This window comes from Daphnia pulex, chromosome 5, assembly GCF_021134715.1.
Source record: "Daphnia pulex isolate KAP4 chromosome 5, ASM2113471v1".
NCBI classification, from domain to species: Eukaryota; Metazoa; Arthropoda; class Branchiopoda; order Diplostraca; family Daphniidae; genus Daphnia; species Daphnia pulex.
The window spans coordinates 7,188,581-7,214,656 of NC_060021.1; the positions used below are offsets into that span (position 1 = coordinate 7,188,581).

Genomic DNA, 26,076 nt, shown 5'->3' on the forward strand with positions numbered 1-26,076 from the left:
GCAAACAAACAAACGGCACGTCAACCGTCGGATCGGATAAGGAACGTGACTCAACAACCGACAAGAAGGCCGAAGAAAGAAACTACAGCCGCGAAGCCCGGGCCTTGACGGTAGAGTTTTGAGACCCTTTATAAACCATCCACCGGCAAAGTAGTGGTAGGAGGAGGACGGAAATATCCCGATAATAATAAAGACAAGAGCGAGTTGATGATGGAGCACCAATCGAACGTGGTGGGCTCGGCTGCTGCTGTTACTGGTTTCATTCAAACTTTACCAGCTTGAAACTCTCAGCGAAACCGACCAAAGTCTTCCAAGTTTCTCCGACTCATCGCGATGGTGTGTGTGTTCCAACTCGTCAGATTCCAGTCAATCTGCAAACGTGGCAAAACTTGGATACACACTCACAGCTCGTTCAAAAAATAAAAATAAAATAATAAAAAGATAAAATGTGTCAAAGCTTTCCCGAACTTTGATCGCTATCGATATACCGAGAAAAACTGTCGGGGAAAGATGAAAGAATGTCAAAAAGAACGAAATGGAATTGAATAATAATAGCTTCGTTTTGTGGCGGGGAAATCCCGCTCTATTTTGTCAAAGTCAAAGGGGAAAAATTTAAAGACTAAAACCACCTCCCAAAGTTATTTATATTTACTAGAAATCAATGATACAGCTTGCTCTTTTATTTTAGAATTCGTCTGTTTATTGAACATCCAATGGCCAAACGCGTTGGCTAAAAAGTAAAAAAGCCCCGACTGGTTTATTTAGTGTTTTTACTCGGTCTTCTTTATTTAGCTGTTGTTTATATAGACTTGTTCATTATTGCGTAAGAGTTACAGTTAAGCGCTGCTGGGGCCGCTTGTTGTTTAAGAGTTTTCTATCGGGCGGCGGATCGTCGGCCCCCAAAAGAAACGAACGGGGGGAAACGGTCGCGACACAAACTGATGATGTTCCGATGTCGCTGGAACGCCTGCGCTGATGCCCGGCTACACACACACACACGCAGAGAGAGAGAGAGTGAGAGACAGACCGCACACAGACACACATCAGATACTCGAGGAATACTACTATAGTCTAGACTAGGCTATGGTATGGTTATAGCGGCGAATCTTCCTCTTATTTAGTGTGAAACTCGTCGATCGTCTCGGGCGGTTCCCCTCTTCAAGAACTCTTACCATTTTTACAAGAGTTAACTGTAATAGCAAATGAATTCAACCGACAAGTGACGTTCATCTTTTGGATCATTTCAAATTCAAAAGAAAATAATAGCGACGACTTTTTAGTGACGTGAAACAGTTTTTGTCGGACAGCTCTTTGAACGGAAATGCAAATGATCGTTCCACAGTTGTCACACATTGGCGAATTTTTTTCGGACCTGTTTGTGACCTCGTGATTCCCGCAATAATTTTTGTTTCTTTTCAATTCTCCCCGATCCCTTGAAACAAAAACAAAAAATTCGATCGGTTGGGAATTCTTGGTCGCGATCGTCATCCGCCACTCTCGCGTTTCGTGACATCTGGAACTGGCGGGATCGCGTGAGTCGCTTAGTGTCCGTTCCAGTTTGGACTCTAACGCGCACCGGCCATCGGAACGAAATCAAATTTTGAAAAAAATAAAGAGAAGAAGAAAAGGAAACAGCAACAACAACAACAACAACAACCCAAAAAACTATTCGATTTCTCTTTCATAACTGGCACGCGCGGGATCTATTCAAAAACTTCTGAGCGTGTGCCACACAACTGGGCTATATTGTCCTCGAATCAATTCAACTCTCTCGATTGGAATAATCGTCGATAAAAGAAAAAAAAGGGATCGCCAAGAGTCTCCCCCAAGGTAAGTTAAAACCTTTTCAATTTTATTGCCCGTCTGTAATTGTAGTCTGAATCACTTCAGACGGAAGGTGGAGAGCCTTGCGTAACTCGGGTCGAGCGATGACGGAATCGTTCGTCATCGGGGAGGTTGCGCCTTGAACTTGATCGATGCTCTCAAACATTTGACTTCGTTCCACACATTTTTTCTTGTCTCTTTTTTTTGTATTCACCAACAAAACAATTGCGGCTGTTGCTGCAACGCATATGCATATGCTGCGCTTTCTATTGTTTCTTTTCTTTTTTTAACTGTATATACAGCGCATATTGTTACAGCAAGTACATATGTGACCGTATACCCCCGTATAGACGTATATATATCTCTCTCTCCAGTATAAATATAGACACAAACATCAGAGAGCGCACACGCACCGGACGTTATTTTTCCAAGAAAAGGGATCGCGCGCTCACACACACACACACGGCGGGTATAAGCTAAGAAGAAAAATAATAAAAATCCGGCCAAAATAAAATAAATATCGTGTTCGCGTGTCGCCTATAACAAACTAAGGCCGGGATTATTGTTCGTCCTCCTACATGTTAAACTGACAGCCAGGTGAATATGGACGGGTATGGTAGTAGTATTGAGCATTCCACTCGTCGGTCAAAGAGACGTGGGTCGGCAGGGAAATGCACAGTAGCTCACAGGTCACACACACAACGGCCAAGGGAGGATCAATCCCAGGGAGAATTTGTTTTTTTTTTTCTTTCTCCCGAACTTGAAAATCTTTTTTGCGATTTCTTTTGCGTCTTTATTTCGACCATGCAAAGTCGATTGGACTCGTTCACCTTTGCGGTCGTTCACCGTGAACTTGAGTCAACCATTCAGAGTGACTGTAGGTGTCCGATGTCATACGACATGAAATGAATATCCGGATGGATGAAATGAAAAGGCAAACAAGGATACATGTCGATGGGCCTCGGGACTGTAAATTCGGCTGGATCGATCACATGCGTGTTATCGATTATCAATTAGTTATTCACCCAACAATAATAACATCAACAATAGAGAGACCAGCCGAGTAGCTTCCTTTCCTTCCTAGTATTATGGCCACCACTTCGGCTGATGCAAAAGTTTAAGAGGATCGTAGGGAAAAAAATAATTGAGAACCGGCAGGAGGAAACATTCTAATCCCCCGTTGGCTGCTGGCGCAAACAATAAACGTACCAAGAACCAGGGACCCAGGTGGGCTAGAATTTTCTTGCCCAAGTCGAGTTGCTGGCCGAATCCCATCGGTAAATTTTGAAAATGAAAAATTCAGAAAATACTACACACTTCCCGTCGTAAAATAAAAGGGGAGAGAGGCGCTTTTTTTAATTTTCCTTTTATAGATCGGATTAATAATCAATCATTAAGCCATTCATTTATCATCAAACTAGTGGGAGGGAAAGAAGAGGGTGAGCCAGAAGAAAGACAAGGGGGGGAAGGTCGATAATGGAACCGCGTATACACATTCTGTATTCAACTGGATAGCGGGAAAATACGGCAAACTCCGTGAAAAAAAAAAAAAAAAACTGAAACGAAAAAAAAAAAATCTTCCGCAACTTTCGGTTTACCGTCGTACAAAAGAACCCGACACTTTCCCATTGGCAGCGGAAGAAGCGGTCCACAACTTTTATTACAAATAATGACGAGGAAATATTCAAAAAAGTTTCCGTCTCTCTTCCTTTTTCCTTCACAGTATAGAATATAGGTCAACACCGAGAGAGAGAGAGAGAGAGATGGACAAAACGTGATTTGACAATGTCGTAGTGTACGAACTCACAATAAATAAAAGAAGATCATTCTCTCAGCCTCCCCTCTACCGAGCTGGACGATACCCGTGAATACTTAGGGAATCACAATCATCACAGACAAACGACGGCGACTGGGCCACCGTCCATACGGTACGCGTATAGTCCAGCGCCATGAACTATGCATTATAGACAAGGCAAAGGAGTATGTGTGTATATATATACATCCTATCTCCTGGCGGCTCTGCTCTCTATATCATAGAGTCTACACACAAGTTGCCATATACTATAGGCGGGGGTTGTGGCTGTGTGTATGTTGCAGCATGTACTGTATATACCGCCGCCGCTAAAAGACGTATGGTGTACTGCTGATAGAGTACATAGAATTGTAAGCGATATAATAGATATATTATATAGAATGGGGCTCGGGGACCAGATGCAAACCGTGACGGATCGTTCGGCAAGAGCCTCCATTAGCTGGCGTCTGTATTATTTACGTACTGCACAACGATGCTGCACTAGCTGCTCTCGCCCCCATCTCCGAGCAGCGGCGGCTTCTTCTTCTTCTTCTTCTGTGTGTGTGTGTGTGTGTGTATACACACACACAACAGCAGCACGTAATCAATGCTTTGCTCTACTTTTTCTTTGGCCAGTTGGGGGTGGTGGTGGTGGGTCTTCGATTAAGCCGCAAAAAGTCTTTTCTCTCTCTTGTTCTCCGCTGGCCCCCCTCACTTTTATTTGTATTTATAAAACCCCATTTTCTTTCCTTCCTTTCGATTCTTTCCTTTCCCTAATGATTATAACTAAACACACACATCCAACAAGAATAAGAAAAAAAAAAAATAACCACCAACCGAGCCGAACCGGCGTGTGTCTCCATGGCAACAGGCAGGCACAAACTATGGTGAACCCCGGCAACAATAAGATCGGCAAGGGAAAAAAGAAAAAATAATAATAATAATACTATGTGTAGCAGTAGTACAGCCTATAAAGATAGTAGCTGCAGGAGACGGAAGGAAGAAGAAAAAAAGATAAGAATCGAGACAAATGGATGTACCAAGTTAATAATACCCAGAATGAATGACGCAATAAGAAACTGTAAAAGGAGAGATCCCCATCCCCCATCCCAACATCAAGGCGGAGGCGAGTCTCTCAAGCCAACAAGAGAAGGGGGGGGAACTGTGCGGATTTGAATGTGGCAGAGAAAAGAGCGCGCTGGATGATGAGATTCAAAGCCGCCAAATTCAGCCGTCGAGCTTCTCAATTCCATTCGATGTGTGGGGAGGAAAATGTGATCAAGGGTCCGCCCATCAAAGCCGGGCAGGATATAGGCGGGCGGGAGGCTCTGCTGCAGGTAACAAATAAGCGATAAGAGTAGTAGTAGCGCATCTAAAAGAGATGAGATGAGAGCAAAACTACCACCCGCTCCCGTCTAGTTCTTTTCTACACGACGTTTTGAAGCCATCAAAGATCTCCCGGCCGTGATTTTTTTATACTCCTCGTCATATTTTCTTTGACGACTGAAAATCTGAAAATCTTTTGTCGTCTATCTATGACTTCTTCTATATCTGATGAAAATATCAAATCGGATGATGATGTGATTGTGACATGTCGAGATCAAATCCATCCAGTTCCCGCGTCCTGATGTTTAGACGCTCATCCGCTAGTAGCTGCGCTATATAGCCGCCAATATAGTAGTTCTGGCTCCGCGTGATTGAAACGAAAAGATTTACAATACTTCTTTCATCCTCAGCCAATATTGGAAAATCGACTGCGGAGTTTAAGAGAAAAAAAAAAGGGGGGAAGAATGAATAGACAAATGGCTGGGAGTTGTTGAGTGCTAGATGCTTTGACACATGGTGCCGACAACGTACTATAAGAAAAGAATCGGCACGGTTTGTTTCGTAATTTAGCGACAGCAGCCAGTAACATCCAGCCCAATTTTGATTACAAGAAACTCTCTTGTCGGAACCGCAACACGTTTGATCTTCAATCAACTGTCCTTTTTTTTTGTCTCCCTTCTTTTTCTGTCTCAATCTCATCTGGGAACGGATTAAGTGACGAAAGGGGTGCAACCAAGTCGAGATGTCGTAAATAGACTCTCCCCCAAAAAATGGCACAAAACAATTCCAGCCAACAATAAAGGAGAAAGAAAGAAGCTTTATTCTTTTTCCTTCTTTCAAAAAATGAATAAGTCGGATGATAGGCTCCAACACAAGGACAATGTACTTTTACGAATTACGTATAGAGTCCACAGTTGGGGGGTATACTATATGTACTATGTAGATTGAAAGGGGATGACAGGAAATAAATTCGTCTATTTTTTTCTTTCTCTCCACTATTTATGCGCGCATTTCCAATTGTTAAATCTATAACGTATCAGACGTAACAACTGGGCACGCGTTATTGTTGTGGACAACCATAGACGAAAAAGAAGTGAACCTGTGTACGCTCTATTAACTTGGGTCTATGGCTGCTATACTATATTCCCCAAGCCAACGTTGCGCAACACTCAATATCTCTCCGGCCGGGAGACACACCAGAGCCAAGGGATGCCGAATCACGCACCTCCGGTCACCCAACTCGGTTTCAAACTCGACAATGTCAGTTATAGATTATGTCGCCTTATTCAATAAGACGGGCGAGAATACACAAACGCAAATAATAAAATATCGCCCAAGGAAAACACAAAAAGAAAAGCGGGTCCGTCGTGATAAGTCCGGGGGCCTCATAAAATTTCGACAAAGTCAAACAACAACGCAACTTACACGTTCCGCTTGAAAGAGAAAACAAAACTCGTTGACGTGCACGTGTGTTAATGACAGAATGAAAACAAAAAAGAAAAGAACGGAGAAAACAGTTAACAGAAAATCATTTGTTAACAAACCCCCCAGTCCTTGTCAGACAAGGCCGGTGGAATATTGTTTGACACTGTTTTGAAATAATGGAATTTAATCCAGGATGGGAACCATCTGGCCCGTTTCCCGTATCGAATCAAAAAGAAATACAAGACTGCTGCACGGAGAGAAAAAGTTTCCAACCATCAGTCCATCACACACGCCCTATAAATACGGACCGACTTAGCATTAGACAGCGCATAGACAACAAGAGCATACATATAATATACCCAACGCAGATCATTAATTACAATTGAGCGTCTGGGAAACATTGGCGGGCCGTGAGCGGGGAAAAAGAGTTTTTGCTCGAGCTGGAACCTCATCCGGCAACCACCACTTTAGATAGCCACCCAATTTTTTTGTTTGTGTGTGTGTGTTTGTACCCCCCTTCGACCCCTTCGTGTGCTCATTTGTGTTTTTTTTTTTGTTTCTCTGGTCTCCACCACGGGTTTTCCACAAAAAGCTTTCGTTCCTTTTTGTGCATGTGACGCTTCATTTGTTTTTCATTTGTTCCTCTGGCTCAATTTTATTTCGATTGATGACGCCGGAATGGGCGCGGACAAAAACTTCACGGCCCGTCATAGCTGTACCGTAGTTAAACGGACTACGGTAGTAGTATTGTCGCCACCGTTTCCACCGCGCACACACACGGTCGGCTTCAATAAATAATGGACGATGAACCCCCCTGTCAATAACTTAGCGGGTGTTGAATAAGAAAGGGAATAAGAAAATCGGCCGATAGTTGGCCAGTTGTTACTAGCTAGCGACCGGATGGTGGATCAATGTGGTGGCACTGATTTTTATTCGGTAAGAAATGAGAGGAGAGACCCGCCTTCCATTTTCTGTATACACAGTTTCAACACACTGGTCTCTGTATATATTTATTGGCCGTTGGAATAATTTATAACAATCCGGTTTATTCCATAACCTCCCCCCCCAGTCTTTTTCTTCTTTCACCCCCTCCCCTCCGTTGTATGTACATAGAATTTGGCTTCTTATCTATTTCTATCTTGATTCTTTTTTATTTCCCGAGAATACGGATGTATTCCCCTTCCGGCGGTTCAAATAGCCCTGAAAGCGGATGAAAACCATTCTGATTTCTTCGACTTCCTTCCTTCTCTCCCAGCAGCACTCTTCTCTTCTTCTTCTTCTTCTTAGCTTCTTGCTCTGTACAGAATCTACAGAATCTGTATATCATTATGTGCGCAAATGTACGCAGAGAAACATCTGCAAACATCTTTGGATATCTGCGCCATTCTCATCCAGCGAGACTTTTGCCTTGTGTCCATTCTCCATTTTGCTATTGGTGGTCCGTTTTTGAAATATGTCCGCTATTCTCTCCCCTCCCGACAATGCGGATGTACGGAATGCTGTACAACGATACAATAGCGCCATTAAATCTGATTGGAATTATCCAGCCGTTGGTTTCGTTAAAAAATAGAAAAAGATGGTGACTTCTTGGCATCATCAAATGCCAATCTCAAATCGCTTTCTTTCCGTACAAAATGATGATGGAAGGCGGTGATATCCAGTGACCAGCAATCACGGACCAATTAAGCGGGTTCCCATCACACAATCAAACGAGACCAATAAGTCGGGGCGGATGTCGCGCTTTATGCCGTGTGGAAGTGATAACGATAAACCCCCCCCCCCCCCCCCCAAAAAAAAAGAAAAAGAAAAAAAAAAGTTTCTTTTTCTTTTTGTTTTTACAAGACGCTATACAGTTGTGGTAAAGAGCTTGAGAGATAACATCCGACAATAACTTTGGTCGTCATTATAACGACCCAGAAGAACTCATCTCACTGATGACTTTCCTCGTCTACCAATCAAGAGATTCTCCAGCACTCCAACCTCATTCTTCTTATAGTTAGACACTATAGTTGAATGTGAGGCTATACTACACTAAAGATTGCAATCACAACCAAAAATACCAAGAATCGTTTCATCATTACAAATGTTCGTTCCTTTATTGATTTAAATTTTCCCAACAAGTAAATAATTCTTGTAACTTTTATTTTTTTTCCCCCTTTTGAAACCAAACACGCACGAATAGGGCGGCAACCCCCAAAAAAGGGGAGGGGGGAGGGCCAGTTTTTATTCAAGAAACTTTTACTATCACTCCCGGATGTTTCGTTACGTATTATTTTTTTTTACTTTCTTTTCCTGGAATCGCGCAGCAGCAGCTCCTGTGTATATACATACACAAACCGAACCGGGTGGAGGTGGTGGTATACGATTCCCGGTGAACGAAAAATAAAAATAAAAGAAAAACGAATGAAGTAAAAAGGAAGAGAGAGAGAGATCAACTCGCCGGGATTCCTATATATCCTTTTCTGAACTCGCTCCCATCTGCTTGTTCCCCATGCGTGTGTGCATGCTCGCCGGGCCACAAAACAAAACAAACCTCCTCCCACACACACATAGAAAAAAGGGCAAGATAGAACCAGCAAGTCTAGTCAGCTAAAGGAGATCCCCCCCCCCCCATAGCATCTGGGAGAGCAGCAGCTCCACCCCATCCTCGTCGTCTGTTGACTGTGCAAACAGAAGAAGAAGTCTAGTAGTCAGTTTCGGGATTCACATAGATGTATATACTGATTTCTGCAAAAGGCAAAACTATCTACTAGCTTACTTCTTCCCCCCCCCCCCCATGGCTGGTCGTCGTCGTTTGTATGCTGCGCTAATCACCAACACACGCAACTTCCTTGTCCCTCCCTCCCTCCTCTGTCTGTGTGTGTGTGTGTCCGTCCAGATGACTCGAACCCACAGTTCCGCACGCCATCGTCCGAACGGGACGAGTCGTGGGTTTCTCTAATTACATTGCAACCAGCTCTCAAATACCTCTGGCTGATGATTTATGGCACTCGCTCTCGACTCTCTTAACAACTGCCGAAAAAATACGGATGAATGGAATTTTTTGGGTTTTTTTTTTAATCTTTACGAGTTGATTATCCATTTGTTGTGTTTAGGGATTGCAGACTCCCGTCCATGTCAAAAGGCTCAGCTGCTATTATATGAAAAGCAGCAGCAGCAGTAGGGGGGAAAGGAGTGGGGGGCGAATAAATGTTGCTGAGACTGGCTGTCAGTAGTAGTCGAAATCGTCGTCGTCATCTAATAACGCATCAATAATCACGCCAGTTCCGATTCGCCAGGAACAGACGGGCAGAAAGAATACGAACGACGTTTCTCTCTCCCTTGTGATGTGCTGGGCCTCTCTTTTTCTATCTCTCCGTTTATACTTTCTTTGCTCTTTCTCTCTCTATCTGATTTATTTATGTCTTTTCTTTTCTTTTTTCCCGTTCAAAGCCTCAAAGATTGTCGACAGCAAACCCCGTCGTCGATTGACGTTTGATGAAGAGAAAAGCGGCGGCGGCGGGTGGGGTAGTAGTCGCCGAGATTTCAAACCGTCAACTCGCGGCGAACGGAAATTGTCATGTCTCGTCGCAATTTGCTCTTTCGCTGGCTCTCTCTCCCGTCTTCCCATCTTTCTCTATCCCCCCCGTTCGCTCTTCTTCCTCAATTTCCCAGCCGGTTCTTCCAAACTCAGTTTTCGTAATGATAATCACATGACTGTGCGCAATTACTACCCCACCCGTCCCACCCTCTGGGCTGGCGGAGAGATCCCGACCGACGCAATTTCTCCAAACTCTTCGAGGGGAAAAAATAAAGATGGGGGAGGAATTTCCTTTTCCACTTGATTGATGATTTTATTTCTTTTAGCCCTCATCTTCCAAAAAATAGATGAATGAGATATTTACTCCTTCCGTCGTTTTTTTTTATCCTATGTGATCTGTTCCGTGTCCAGGGAATTTTTCGAGTCAATTTCATCCGAAACGTCTCGACCGAAAGCAAATTTTAAAATTTCCCAATCGCACTGGCTGCTTTTTGGTTTCCAGCATTATGCAAAGTTGCAATTACTACAAAACCGAGTAAAAGTGGACAGAAACGTGATCGACATCAGCAAGCGATGGTAAATTAATTGTAATTCCGGGTCGAAAGGAAGACGAAATTTGAATTGTTAAATGGCACGACCGTCGTGAAAGCAGCGAACAATTGAAAATTCAAAACAGTTGCAAGAGAAAATTGCGCCTCTAGTTCTTTGGCCCAGAACCACCCAGTAATAATAGAATAATAATACGTAATCCACACTCGTTTCTCAAATTTCGGGCGGAGGCATTCAATCGACCCCGGAGCTGAATGCAGACGATTCAGACCGTGACAATGAGCTGCGAAAGGGACAGTTGACGAATAATAAGAATATCTCATTTCTACTATATATAATATCTTTTCTCCGGACAGTTTTAAGCTATTATATTTGGCAGACGCAGTGGAACTTATGCACGGACCCAAAGCCCGATTGCATGCGTAATACTGCGTAATACTGCACATCCATGCATTCATTATTCATTTCGACTTGTTCACTAATGGTATCAAGTCGCGTCGTAAATGTATGTGAATATATTTACATCATTTTGCGTTTCATTTTAAGTAATGATTTCGTTTTGTTTTTTTTCTCTGTGTGTTTTTACAGGCAATCGGAAGAGAGAAAAATAGGCGCAAACAAGAAAGCGTGGAGAAAATAAGGACACAGAAAATGACAGCCAATCGGCTGGGTTATTTGCCGGCAGCTGGCGGCACTCATCAACATTCTGACGACGACGCCACATCAAAGAGCTGAGAAATCAAACGGCTCAATATTTCCCAAAACCAAAAACAAAACAGCCAAACAAATAGAGAAAGAAAAAAAAACAACTTGTGAAATCAATCACCCTGCGTGATTCATTTGTCTTCCGTTTAAAAAAAATTCAAATCCATTAAAGTGAAGCAAAAACAGGATCGGTGGAATTTTAATTTTCTTTTCGACATCCAATTAGTGTTAAACAACTGTCTACAATTACAAATCCAATTCTAATCTGTGACCCGACAATAATTGGGTAAAACAAAAATGGAATTGGAATCGACCAACGGCACGGATTTGACCGGAGCCAACGCCACCAACATTTACTCCATCGGCGTCGATTTCATCACCCGATGGTAAGTTTTTTACATCGTACAAAATCTGTTATTCATTTAACTATATTCTTTAAGCCGTAAATCATCCGCACAGTGAATATGTAAGGACCCTCCTGTCTAATCTCGCAGCGCAGAAAGCACAACATAAAAGTACACAGTGGCAATAATAAAAAGAGAAAAAAATATTGAAGGGAAATAGTGTCGGTGTGCGCAAATAGTCAACACGCAGTTCACACTCTTTCCCATCTTTTTATTTTCCTCTTTTTTTATTGGTAGTGAACACGGGCTGATGGTAGAGCCCTCTATAAAAAAAAACCCAGGCAACAATATCGTGAAATCAATTTTTTTTCAAATCACGGATGAGATGGTGGTGGTCTGGTGAGCTTAGCGTTTTCGTACTTTTCAAATCAGTTGGTTTCATTTTTTGAGTAAGCACGTTTCATTGTCATCGGTGATGCAGTGCCACTCTTAAATGTAGCGCGAAGCCGCCAACATGTTTTGAAAAAAGAAAAAGATGACTAGGATTACGTGATGCGCTCACTGTAATATATTCAAAACTTGGGCGACTGTGTAGTAGTAAACTCCATAACGACTCTCGGATGAAGAGATTGCAGCGGCAAGCAGGATTACGGCAGCAGCAGAAAGTCACAAAAGACTTTAATAGGCAACTACACCACACACGGTGCGTGTAGTAAGCTCGACTATCGACTGGCGTGAAAGACGCGCACATGTTTCACGATGGAAATCACCTATAGAGTGAAGCATAATGGCTGTGGGAGACTTTATCTGAGCAGGAGAAAAAAGAAAACAAAAAAAATAAGAAAGAAGATCTGGCAAGTTTCCCACATCCATCCAGTGGTCGTTTCGCTGGAATTGTTCAATCATCAAGATGTGAACTTTGGATGGCACTACATTTAGAGGACTAATTAGGGGAAAAAAGAACGACTCTATCATCTCCTTGTTATACCCTGTCCGTCGTCTTTTCAATCAACGTGACCTTTACCGCCCATCCTGGATAGAGGGAAAAAAAAGGGTGGGAAATTCCGACACTTTTTGAAAATGCGCCTGGCGGGAAAAGGGGCATCGCCGACTATTCCGCAAAGGAAACCACTTGAATATTCAAATCCCTCCGCACCGGTTTTCAATTTCTCTCCATCAGCCATCGGCTCGAATCGATCCACCAAATGTGTTGCGAGGTCCACTTAGTTACCCCCTTTGCGCTTTTGATATGTCAGCCAATCAATAATATTTGAAATGGATTCGCTCCTCGCATAGCATATACTGTTAAGAGTACACGTATAGTATACACGGTAGTTAAGGAGTCAGCGAGTCACACACTTGGAGCTCGACGCGCAGCCATGACGGGGCGACACGCTTTCTCCATCCAGTTTTTGTGACGTCATTGTTTCATTAGATCTTTAAAATAGAAAGGGGAAAAGCGAAAGCCACTCTCGTTTCCGTGTCAGCATTTCTACGTGTAACAGTATAAGGGGAGGTAGTAGAGCACAAGTGGGGTCAAACATGATTCATGTGCTGATTCAACAGCTTTCAACCGTCACGTATTAAAAAGTGTTGAAATTGAATCATTTCAATTTCAAAACTTTGAGACAAAAATCCCACCCCCGTTGGTTCGTTCGTTCGTTGGGGAGCAAGAAATTGTAGTGCTGCTCACTAGGTGGCGTGAGCCATCACTCCCTCCCGTAACAGTTTGCTCTCACCACACGTTCCATCAACAACAGCCTGACGTTCGAATAAGTCACGACACATATTTCTTTGAAAAGCTCATTCCCCCCTCCGCCCCTATGCTGAAACAAATTTAGACATCCAATCCTATCATTAAAATTCAACGCCGGCTTAACTGCTACTCCCGGATGTCGTGATGAACCGAGTCGGACTCAAAGCTCTGCTCCCGGAAATTCCTAGTATATAGCCAAAAAGGGGGAAAAAATAAAATGAGAAATTCGTGGGCGCTGAAATGCTCAAATCTCATCGACCCGCAGCCGCCCCCAACACCACACGACATCATCAACAAAATGAAAAAGACATAGAAAACAAAACAGAGGAGAAGATAAATACGAGCGGGATCAAGTTTTGTCTCATGTAGGGGAGGGCGCACACCATCAAATCCCCCGGAGATAAATTCGGGGTAGTGTTCTTTTCATAATGTTCCCTATTCGAACATCAGCCGGCCATGACAAATTTTGTGTGCGATACGTGCGAGGAATAACGACGAGCCCAGTCACTCAGTCAGTCAGAGCAAAAGACAAGAGAGAAAGAGAGAGGATTTCGCCATCAATCCGGCTCATTGACTTCTTCCCGAAAACTCGTCGAGACGATATGGCAAACACACACACACACACAAAAGAGGGAGACGGAGAAGATGATGACAATCAATCAGTGCGCCGATTGTCTCAATAATCCATCACAACGGAGCAGCATCCCCCCCGCCCCGCCCACCAAAGTCATCGGGGTACGATCCGCGATCCGTATTTTCTCCGCCCGGATTATTGGCATCCTCATCACACACAAGAACAAAAAAGCGGAGAGTAAATAAACAAAAACAAAAAAGAAAAAAAGAAAATAAGAAGGATTATACGTTTTGACGACCGAGGAGAAGGAGAGAGATGATGTATAGAGGGACGACACAAATTGTCTCAATCATCCCTTTTTGGGGCTTTATTATTATCATTATATCTCGTGTCGAGTCTCTCCATATACTCCTTTTCCGTGTTATATTCGCAGCGTGTATGATGTGCAAAAGCGTCAATTGTCGACGCTGGTGATTTGTCCCCCTCTTCCCACTTGGCTGGCACAGAGGAACTAACGGAGCGGCGATCAACTTGTTGGCAAGACAAAGACACGCAGAGCTACTACTACTACTACTCGGTGTACTTATTACTATTACTAGGCTACGGGGGATCCATCGTTTCTTCGTAACAAGGATCGGGATTTGTTTTTTTCAAAAAGGAAAAGAAAAGAAAGAAACAACAAATGCTCGTCTGTATAGGGAGAACGAATCTGTAGCTGCCATTATACACTAAGAGGGACGTATTGGGAGGGAAAAGATATTTCTCGTGATGATATGACTTGGTTTGTTTGATGACGCTCTAACTATGTGTCGACAATCGCTAAGGAAAACCGGCAATAACCGACTTTTGGCTCGGTGTCGTTGGGTTGGTTCGTTGAGCTCGGCAAAGAGCTTCACTATTCGCTCTACGCCAATCAATAAAGAGTCAGCCAGTGAGCGAACGAACCAACAGACGCCGAGCTTCAATTACTAATGACGTTCAAGAGTGAGAGAGACCGTAGTCTCACCGAAAAAAAAAAAGTTTTCACATTTTTTTAGATTTTCTTCCCAGCAGCTGAAATAGCAGCGCGGCAAAAGAAAAATGTTTTGAAACTTTTTTCCAAGAAAATAATAAAAAAATAGCGGGGAGCAGGAGCTATTCGGTTCGTTTAAGGTTATGATGAAAAGTTTTTCAACGCCCCAGAATTAAATATACTGGGCGACCGAAAAAAAATGGGGGAGAGAGGGGGTTTGGGTGGGTGGATAGTGATGATAGTTTTCACGGCGCTTACCTTTTATTTTATTGAACTGGTTTTTTCCACGCCGGGGAGTGTAGTAGCAGTAGTAGTTTTAATAGCGTCCGAAATGAAAAGGAGCTGCTGCCAGATGAAAACTTTTTGGCGCCACATCCGCACACACACACAGAGTATATCCATCCCGTGATGCTGGCCTGAGAGTGTGTGTGTCGTCGCAGTTGGGTCTAATCCGGGAATGTCGGCAGCTGTTTTTCGGGTTTTTTAACTGTGGGCTGTGGGAATCGCCTGGCTGAAATTTCCGTGTAGTGTCTGTGACACTGACCTCTGTGAATAGACGAACCAATAGCACAAAAACGATTACGTTCAATTCCAGTCATGCATTCAGACGGGTGGTTCAACCAACACAGCACACGCAGGCCACACTTTCTATATACGTAGGGAATAATATAACGAGAAAATCTAAACCAATATCGACTTGATACAACAAAGTTGGTGGTGACGGACAGTGGCATTTCCAAGAATTCACACTGTGTGTAGTATACACAACTGAGAAAAAAAAGAGGAGCTAGAAAAAATCCAAATAGAAACGTAATAATAAAAATAATCGCAACGAAAAAGCGAGAAACTCTTTTGACGTCTTGGCAAACAAACAGAAAAGCAAAAGAGCAGAGTGAAAGATTTGAGTCGGGGCTGCTGGCGAAATCCGTTGAGAAAAGATGGATAAATCCTTAGATATATTTGCCGTGCCTAGGCGTGTGTAGATTTAGATATATAGTATACATTCATCCAATATTGAACACATCAACGATATATGAATAGAGTCTCTCAGACTACCTCCGTCGTTCTACCGTCCCAAAAGCCTCTCGAAAGCGGCCACCTCGTCTGCAATTCCTCATGATCTTCCGTCTCTTTTCCCGTCCGATGGGTTTGGGAATCTATTTTTCACGTCCCCCTGCACGTGTCTTTATTGGCGGATTGGCGGATATATACATTTCTCGGGCTCAGAATGTCATCGATGATGAGAGGCCCTTGTGTATACATATATATAACCGGCCAGGAGATGTGGGCTACTATATATACGATGCGGACAGAAGTCAATACATTTATTCCTTACGGACGTACATTGTCTACTGACGCATCAACGAATTCAAATGATGTCCCGTTGCCCGGCGACTCTTGTGTCCACTCTGTATATATACATACAATAATAATAGCCCCCCCCCCCCGAAAAAATTCGTCATATCATCATCGTTTAACGCATAAGAAAACGATTTTTCTTTTATTTTTTCGGGGCGGGCGATTGTCAACAAAACAAGACGATTGATGGCCTTTTTTTTCCCCCTTCTTCTTGACACTGCACACACACACGCCACATTTCCGTCGTCTGAAATGGACGGAGCGACGATCAATGTACCATTCATTGCCAGCCATTACGGCCATCAGAAGCAGAGGTCTGGGCTGCCGCCTTCCTCTCCCGCGGGGTCGGCGTGTTTATCATCAAAGGGAATAGTCAACAGCATTTGCAGAGAGCCAGAGAGAGAGAGCGACTCACAGCAACAAAGTGACTGGACAAATGGGCCAGCAAGTTCGCAGAGTTTCTCTCATCTCATCTGGCAATCTTTTTTTCTTCTTCTTCTTCTCCCCGACTGTGTCGTTTATCATTCCTTTCTTCTTGTGTCGACACAATTCCACCCATCAGCACACACACACACGCAGACAGACACACACACTCTCTTTTGTTCTTTTGTGCTGGCCGTTTTTTTTTTTGTTAGCTTTGTCACACTTATTCTCCAACAACTCAATCGCATTCGACTTGATGGCGGATCGAGTCATGGCAAAACTGGCCGGAAAGAGTCCCGCTGGGCGATTGATCCGGCGCCATTGTCTCTTTTGGAGAGTTGATGGACTATAATGAAGGTAATAATCGTCGAGTGCAAGTTCTAGATCATCATAGTAAAGGGGGGGAGGGGGTAATCCATACATGGTACTTAACGAATTGAGTAAAAGCTAGAAAGCTAGAAAGATAGAGAGAGAGAGCTGATGGTGAGTGACACACACTCGTCAGCCGGTGTTCTCTCTCTCTCCCGACTTTCTCGTTCGCCTATTGCCGAGTGCTCTTCAATTATGCTCCATTAGGGACAGACGCAAAGGCTCTCGATCACGAAAGAAGGGAGTTGGCAGAAGGCAAAATCAGGCGCAGAAGGTGGGGTGCCGGGAGCAGGAGGGCCGCCGTCGTCAACTGTCTATCACAGCACAAACATTGAAGAAAAAGCCAGAGAAGAACTTTGACTTGTCTCTCTCTCTCTCTCTCTTTAGCCTGTTTGAATATAAGGCCTGATTATGCGACGTTTCACAAATCATCATTTACGTCGCTAGGAAAAGGAGAAAAAAGAAACGAACAAAAAAGCAATCCAACGTTTAAATTAACACAAAGTGGGGAAGAAGGAAAATCAAGACAACTTTCCACCCGCGCCCACCTCTTCTCTCGGCTTTTCTAGAGGACACACAAACGATGGCAATAATCAGCGTTCCCCAGGCGTCGCCACAACCCAGAAAATAACACGATTTTTCATCATTTTTTGTTGTTTTTCTTTTTTTCCTGGGCTGGGCGCTCGATTCAAAAGGCCACCGTCGTCGTCGTCGCCAAAAAAAAAAAGAAGAAGCAGAAACAAAAAAGAGAAATGGTTGGGGGTCGCCAGCGCGTTTTCAAATAAAAACGAATAATAAGCGCGCGCGGATTGACTCCTAGTTTCATTTTTAAAGCTATTGCGGACCTGTCAACCGCACCCAGTTTTGTGGCCGCTCGATCGCCCAGGCTGTGCGTATGTGTGCGCACCTTGGCTTCCAAAAAATAAAATAAAAATAAAACTAACGGGTTTTTTTTGGGGTTGCCAATCCTGCCCCGGACGGCATGTTTTAATATTTGTGTGTGTGCTCACGTCGTTCATTATTTTGTCACATCCATCAGTGCGGATAGGAGGTGAATAGGTGAGCCGTCCCTTGAGCTGGCCGCTACGCATTATTGATAATAATATCCGTTTTTTTCTTTCTGATTTTCAATTAAGAAAATCCCAAAAAAGTTTCGTTTTTCCCGGAATAAAAAAGAAAACAAAAAAGCCAATCGAAAAGTTCGTGGAGGAAATCCGTCATGAGGATCGTCGCAAATGAGAAGGGAGAGAAATCCATCAGTGAAATTAAAGGAGGATGAATGTTGTCAATGCGTTTAGAATTGCGCGCCTTTCTCATCTACCACCCGCCCACCCACCCGCACTGCCGCTGATTTTGAAATCAAAAACTTTCGCCGAACAAAATGATCCGGCGACCGAATAGGTTCAATTCCGGGTCCGAGTGGTAAAGCCGATGAGCTCCTCCTCCTCCTCTATACGACTCATTCCTCTATACAGGCAATGACTTTTGCATCCCATCCGGATTGGAAAGACGGCACGGCACGCGGCGGAGTACTACTATGTCTCCATTAATATTCCCCCCTCCGTGAATGCGGGGACTCTATAGACTCGGGATGCGCGATAGATGCGGATTAGGTAAGTTATGAAGATGAGAGAAATTGATTCAAAAAGACGTGGTGGGAAATTCGCATTCGTCGCCCGGACCCAAAAAGATAGAAGAATAAGTAGAAAAAAGGGCTTCCGTTTCTCTCCCTGGTTCGTCCTAGACACAACGCACACACACAACCCGAGAAGAGCTCACAACTGTGTGGACCGTAATACTTAGACGGCGCATCTCCTTCTCTATATACTAAGCTGTCATATCTTCTACTTTATAGCCGAGATATGAGGCGGGCTGCTCCTGCTCCTGCCGCTGAGACTAGGAGGTTTTCCAGCCGCAGCGCCTACAGTCCCCAGTCGTGCCGACGGCCGTTTGATCGAACGCGATGAGATCATTGCGGCTGCAGCCTCTTTTACTCACGCTCCCGCCGCAACTGGAAATCAAAAGAGCGCTCCGGGGGGTTGAAATATAAATAGAGGAGGGGGATGATGATGAGGTGGAAAAAAAAATGAATTCACACAAAGAAAGTGATATAAATATATAAAGTATCAAGGATTTCCTCCTCCGCTCAATCTTCCTTCCTTCCGGGAAAAAAATATTAAAAAAAAAAAAAAAAAAAAAAAAATCCCGAAACCAAATTTGCCAACGGATATTGCAAAGTCATTGAAGCCCATCAATTCGACTCTCAGGGCCAGCCAGTCAGCCAGCGCTGCTATCTGGCCAGAGAGAGAGAGAACTGGTGATGAATATTGCCGGGCGGCGGTGGTGAAAACGGGACGACATGCGCGAAACAGACGCACACACCTCCCGATAGAAAAAGGGGGGGGGGAAATAAAAAGGCACTTCTTTTTTGGGTGTGTGTGTGTGTTGAATGCGCAAGCTGTGCTGTGCTGTGAAGCCAATGCTGTTGCTCTACCGCCGCTATATCGCAGCTCTCTCATCATCTAGTAGTCGGATGGCAACCAGTCCCAGCCAACCTCTCTCTTCAACGCACTCACTTCACAAGCGCCGTCCCTCCCCATCTTTGGCCGTCGCTCAAGACCGGCCCGAATTTCCCCCCTTCGTGAGTGTCGTCGTCGTCCTTCTTTCCCCCCCCCCCCCACCGTCGAGAGCTGGCCCAACCCCCCTCTCCTTTAGATAGTATAGAGAGATACCTTTTGGACAGCGTGCAAGCTTTTAAAAGCTGGCCGGCACGGCTCCATCAACCATCATATCAGTTGCGAACTCGGGCCAGCCCGCTTGACTCTTTCCGGTTTCTTCTTCTTTTCCTTTTTTTAATCAATCACGACGTGATTCCGTCGTGACACGGGGGTGGAGGAGGAAGACGATCGGCCAGGTGAAGACAGATTAGTTTGTTTTTAGTTTTGACCCCCTCCAAGGAGGGATTCTACGATCCTCCTCAAGTGTTGTTGGTTTTTCCGGTTGTTGTGAGTTGCGACTACCATTACTACTGCTACACCGCTCGCCCGTCAATGGAGTGGATAAGGAGCTCATCATCACTGTCGGCTCTGATGTCGTCGTCCGGCATTAGCGGCCGCCCATCCGACAACAACCACCCGATCCGCCACTTGCGAGAGTAAGAGATCCTGATTATTATTTCACCTTTTCATTCAAGTCGCATGTCCCTCGCCTGGATTCTTGACAGTCCGGTTATCGACAACTTCCTCGAAAGAGGCAAAATGATCCGGGCCGTCCGTGGAGGAAGGAAAAAAAACAAACCGGACGTGCCGCGACATTCAATCGCCCGCCCTTGTCCAATTGCAACACGGCGGACCCCCACAGAGTCTTTTCTTCCGGCCCTCACTGATGTGTGCGTCACGCTAAAGAATAGACACACACAATTCTTCCTTTGATTGGGTTTGAGTCGGTGGGATTCGATTGCCGTGCTGCTGGACTCGTTTCCTCATCATCAACGGCACGTTTGGCAGGCAGGCATGGTCAGTTGAGCGTCAAACGAAACGTAGTCGCCGACAACTTTGTCGTGAATTGTTTGAAACGACCGTCGAATGCACTTTGTCTCTCCAGTCGGAAAGCGGATCTCTTTCCTCCATCCATCCAGAGACTGATGTCATTTGTCCGTCCCGTTGCGTCAGGATATTTTTAAAAATAAAAAAAGTCCTGATGGTCTACTAAACCTAGTATGCACTACGACTATTACAGAATTTATAAACTTACGCCTACACTTTGCTGCGTAACATTTTTTGACTATCTACATGCACTTTGGCCGTCGTGAATGTTTTCTTCTCCCTGGGCTGCGCGCCCCTTGCGAGCCGGTCGATTGCGTTTCAACCTCCCCCCCCGGAAGTAAAGGAAGAAGAAGAAGAAGAGCCCACAGAAAAAGGAACTTTTTTGCTTCTCTTTTGTTGTCCTTGCCATTTTGATATTTTCTTCTACTTGCAACTTTTTTTCTTCTTCTTTCCCGTATCAAATATGGAATTGACTTGGCGCCCAAGTACTTCCCTTCCCCCCTTTTCTATTTTTTGACAATAACTGAACCCGGCCGCCGCCGCCGCCGCACATGTTTTGTTACATCTAGTGTACCTCACACTCGACAGCCAACGAGGGAAAAAGAGTTGGATAACCATCCAAAGTGGGTAAACAAGATACACAGCAATATATCTAATGCGATACAAGATGGATGGATATAGTAGTAATAGTAGTAGTAGGCTGCACCGTGTCTGTGTGTGTAGGGTGGCAGTTGGATATGTGTATAAGAAGCCCAGGTGAGTTGTGGACTCTCTCGTCGGGTATGTTATAGCGCAAAAGACTAGAAAGTAGTAGGAGCAGAAGCAGCAGCAGCAGCAGAGTCTATATATGTAAACCAATTCCGTCCGGGTTTTAACAAGCGATCAATATGCATGCATAGACAAGCAGCAGGAGGAGTGCTAGATAGAACTACGTAAACAACATAACAGAGCTAGGGAGCACAGCACAACAGCTCACTCCCCCCACATCGACGCTGGGGTTCGGAGAAAAAATAAGAAAAATAATAAAACTTTGGCCAAATTTACCGCGGTTGATGGAACGTTGTCTCTTCCCATCGGACGGGAAATGGCGCAAAAAAGCAACGGACATGATCGGTGGGTCGCAAATTCATTTCGCGATTGTTTTTTACAAACGAGTTCGATCATCTGCAATCAGTTTGTTACTGCTGCGCCATAAAGTGCAGCCGGCGCCATCATCATCCGGCGCATTTGAGTGTATGTGTGTGTGTGTAAGCGGAGGTATTTGTCGGTCGTGTATAGCCTCCCGCGTGATCTAATCAAGTCGTAAGAACTGGCGGCGACTGCGTTGCGGCTGACTGTCGACAAGGACGGACGGGTTTGGAGTAGAGAAGGATCTTTGCTGCTGGTTGCATTCATAAAAGAGCTAGAAGAGAAAAGCTCGACTCCCCCCCACGGGCTCCACCCTGATGTTTCCAACGTGTTCCGCCATCACATCCACACACACTTAATACTCTTTTTCAACAATCTAAGTATCTCTCTGATGCAGGAGCAGCAGCAACAGTACTACTACCACCACATCGGTGGTAGTAGTGGCTATAGTTAGCAGCACAGGATAGAGGCCCGACCTATAATAATTGCTTCCTTATGCAGTGCTGTGCATGTAATTGTGCCCGGCTTTTGTGTTTGCAATTATTACGTTGAGACTGGCGTTACTCGGCTCGGCTATAGAGCCGCTCCCAGACCCGACCAATGCCAAAGCGTCCGCCGGAATATAAAGGCGAAGAGGGCGAGTCTTTTGATTGCTGTTTGTTTCACGAACCAAAGCCAAGAAGACGAAGGCGACTCCTACTGCTACTGCTACTGCTCCCGTCCAGGAGGATAACGGGAAAAGGAATGCGTATATATTTATAGGCCTGCACTACGTGTACATATATATATATGCAGTAGATGTCACTATTACGGGGTGGGGGTCTGCTCCTTGTGTGAAGTCAAGCGATGGGTGGAAATGCCCTACACACATCGATTGCCTTTCATCTCCAGTCTGAGCGACTTGCTTTCAGTTCTTCCCCCTTTTTTTCTTTTTCTTCTCTTTTTGAGCTGTTAACTTCGTCACCATTTCCTCCTTTCGTCGCCACCGCCCACTTCCAGCCCCTTGGAACAACTTCGCACGCCGGGCTTTTATGCACACACACACACGTGTGCGGAATTCTTTTAGAGTCAATAAATCACGTCGTTCCTTTGCCATCAAAAGAAATACAAATTTTTTCGCCCAAGAAAAGGACAGCCAAAACAAACTGGGTCGAGTATGAAACAAAAAGACAAGCGAGTTGAGGTGAAATTAGATAATAATAATAATAAAAAAAAAAGCTAACGCCGGTGCTGCCAACGTCGTCCTATCCATTTTGCATGCCGCGGCTAATAAATAAATTCGCGTCACTTCTCTCTCTCTTCACGCCACCCCAAAACGCGGAATATCAAAATAACCAAAAACAACACCGTCAAATGAAAAGACAACAAAGTTAAATTCCCAATCAAGTTGTTAGTTGTATCCAATGGCTGCTGAACTGCCACTTGAACAGAGTTGAGAGCTCTAGAAATAAGAGACTCCCAGCTGATTACATGTCTGACATATTCATCTCGGCAATAGTCTTGGAAACGGCCAAGGAATTCCATTAGTATTCCTACACGGACGGTTAGACTAGAAGTTGCCTCCATACGACCCGATCTGAGCCCAACTCACATGCAACTCCTACTCCTACTAACACATAAGCCCAGTCCAATAATATGGCCATCTCCAAGACAACACAGCACTGCTGCCAGCATTCGTCTCTCTCAGCAGCAGCTTTGAGTGAGGAGAGCAACAACTTTGTGTGTCTCACCAAAGCCAAAAGGCGACTCTATCGAGACTCTATCGAAGAGAGATTCGTGTGTCCATACGGCAGCATCAACTTGCATCGGGGACGAGGCGACAAGTAGATTTTCCCTCGCGTTAAGAGAGTCCGGCTGACAGCTGGATGGAAACCCTCTTGAATGCACACGCCCCTTTTTTTCTCTCCTCCCGACACATTGACGTGTGTGTGTGCGAGCTGTGCGGCGGCGGCTGCTTTCAGTCGCATATCCGCGTCGATGACGACATTCGATACAGACGTAAGGGGTGGGTGGGTGTGTGTAGCAGTTACAATGGATTCACGACGACGGGGCTGTGATGTATCCCGCCCGCTGAGGCTATCCTACTGGGAAATGGAATACTTGACTATGGCGCCGCCGCTCCGTTTGATGCAGCAGCAGCCGCTCAACATCACTTATACACGCATGTATATATTTATATGAGATGGGACCGTCCGAGTGATATGGGAAAGTTGAGATCTTCTTCTTCTTCTCTACACGAAGTGGGGGGGCGACGACAGGAAAAAAAAGTTTGAAGGACGCCGAGCGGAACAGGAAGCGGGCGGCCAGCGACATTGGGCGCCAAAGGGGGGGCCGATACAATCTATTAAACTTGCTGGCGCAATACGAGTTTATTGAACTCTCTCTCGATCCAACGGGCCCGGCCAAACAATTCGGCTGCTATATAGAGTTCAAAGAGGAAGTAGGAAAGCGCACAGCCCACCGTATGTCAAACGAAAATGCTGAGCCCCCCTCCAACCTGCCACCATAAAAAGGGGGCCGCTTGTCTTTTATTTTGCAATGCAATTATTTGAACAGTCTCATTTACAATTTGTTGCTCAACTCTGTGTGTGTGTCTTGGTGTACTTCAAAGAAAAGCCGAGGCCCAATATATATATCGCTCCGCCCGTCCTTTATGTCTATATATCCTCGCCCAGTTACGCTGCTCCGGGCTGCTCCAGTTGTCTATGCAGCCCAAAAGCTCATTATTATTATTAGGTCAAGAAAGGCAAGTTGCCGTTGTTTATTTCGATCCCTTTTGCCAAGGACTCCCTTCCTTGAGCTCTCACAACTTTATAATAAGGCCTTTTTTTTCCCGAAAATAACCGTTCTCCACGGCTTTGCGGCCGTTCACTTTTGGCCATTTCCAATCACTCGATGGTTTTTTTCCCCCTTTTAAAACCAACCAGAAACCCTTTTTTCTTTTAAAGAGTGCACGGAGCCTCAAGGCAGGGGCCTACGGGGCGGTTGGCGAAGACATGTAACCTCAAGTGTACCAGAAGGGAAGGAATGTCAATGTTGGCTAATAATCTAGAGGGCTTTTTGAGGCGGAGGGGGTCGATATTGATTGGAAATCTCTCGCCAAAAAAGGGCTGAAACGCCAACCTCCCATTTCATATCACCCACCGTCGTCTATCAACGCCCCAATGCCCCCAATTGGTTGGCCGATAGATTTCGATCGGTTTTCGGCAGGTTATTATGATGATGGCGGAAGAACTAAAGAAGAAGAAGAAGACCCACGTGCAAAACCTCGTCTGGTATACTAGTATGTTTGGTTTCTCTTCCGTCAAGAAGAAGAAGAATGCATTGAACATTTCCTTGGAAATAATTTCAATTCCATTCAATATATAGAACTCTTTTTTTTCTTCTTCTTCTTCTTCTTTGGTCCTTGGAAACTTTTTTCCAGCAGCCGACCCATCCGATCCGATTGCGAACAACGCGGGGCAAATCCAATTATTTTTCAATTATTCCAAGTCGACAGTATATATTTCCAGGAAAGAGAAATAAAAAGAAGGAAAGAAAGAAAAGAGCCTTGGACGTCCAAAAAACCCTTCCACCCACCGAAAAAGGAGAATGAGAACGAGAAGAAGAAGAAGAAAAAGGAACATCGACGAGGACTGTGAGTCTGTTGGGGGAAAAAAAAAGAGCTTTCGCTGCACGTCCATTGTGTGTCTGGCTGGTGCACCATTCGAATATGTGGAGCGCCCAGGAAAGAGTCAAGTCAAAATCAAAAAATAAGGAAGGAAGGAAGGATATCGTGGATGTGGCATTCATTCCGCCAGCCCTTTTCATCCAAATGAAACTCTTTTCTCTTTTCAACATCTGATGGTCGGATGTCGGACGGCCCACTGATGCGCATCTAAACGTCAGAGACAAAACTTTTGTCGTCGAAGGACAATTTCATCATCTCAAGTCAGGAAAAGTATTCGATTCCCCATCGATGACGACAGAGAGAAAGAGAAAGAAAGGAAACAAGAGTTCCGAGCCCAGTCAAATGTCCGGCGTTTGCGTGTAATAATTCACGCGGCAACCGGCCGAAGGGGGGTGGGGGGAAAGGAGAACGGCATCGTTGACACGATCGATACCGTCACACGTTTGTGTGTATCCAATCCCTCGAGCCGACAGTCACACACACACGGGCCGTAAAGTTTTCATCAGAGTCGATGATGGGCGCCAAACGGGATGGAAGAAAATGCAACAAGGAGGAAACGATTATCAAAATCAGATTCAATCGGTTCCTTCAACCTTCATTCCCCCTGATATATCCCACCCACCCATTTCATTTTTAATTTAGAAAAAAAAAAAGATTTAATCGGAATTCGGAAATCTATTTTTTCAAGCTCCAAAAAATGTTACCCTGTTAACAGGAGTGAAACAGGCTGCCTGTGCACGATGATATTGATTTGA

At 44.7% G+C, this 26,076-nt stretch overlaps 1 protein-coding gene across 2 annotated transcripts in view; it reads left to right on the plus strand.

The window, feature by feature from the left end:
* Positions 1-1,039: 1,039 nt before the first annotated feature.
* The window catches only part of LOC124193656, a 29,995-nt gene continuing 4,958 nt past the window's right edge, over positions 1,040-26,076 (plus strand). Inside the window, exons 1-2 of one of the 2 annotated variants that reach the window (XM_046587581.1) lie at positions 1,040-1,830; positions 11,025-11,527. In XM_046587581.1, coding sequence (XP_046443537.1) covers positions 11,439-11,527 — 89 coding nt within the window. In that variant the 5' untranslated portion in view covers positions 1,040-1,830; positions 11,025-11,438. Of the gene's footprint in view, positions 1,831-11,024; positions 11,528-18,376; positions 20,133-26,076 lie in introns of those variants that run through there. The other variant, XM_046587580.1, reaches the window with a different exon arrangement.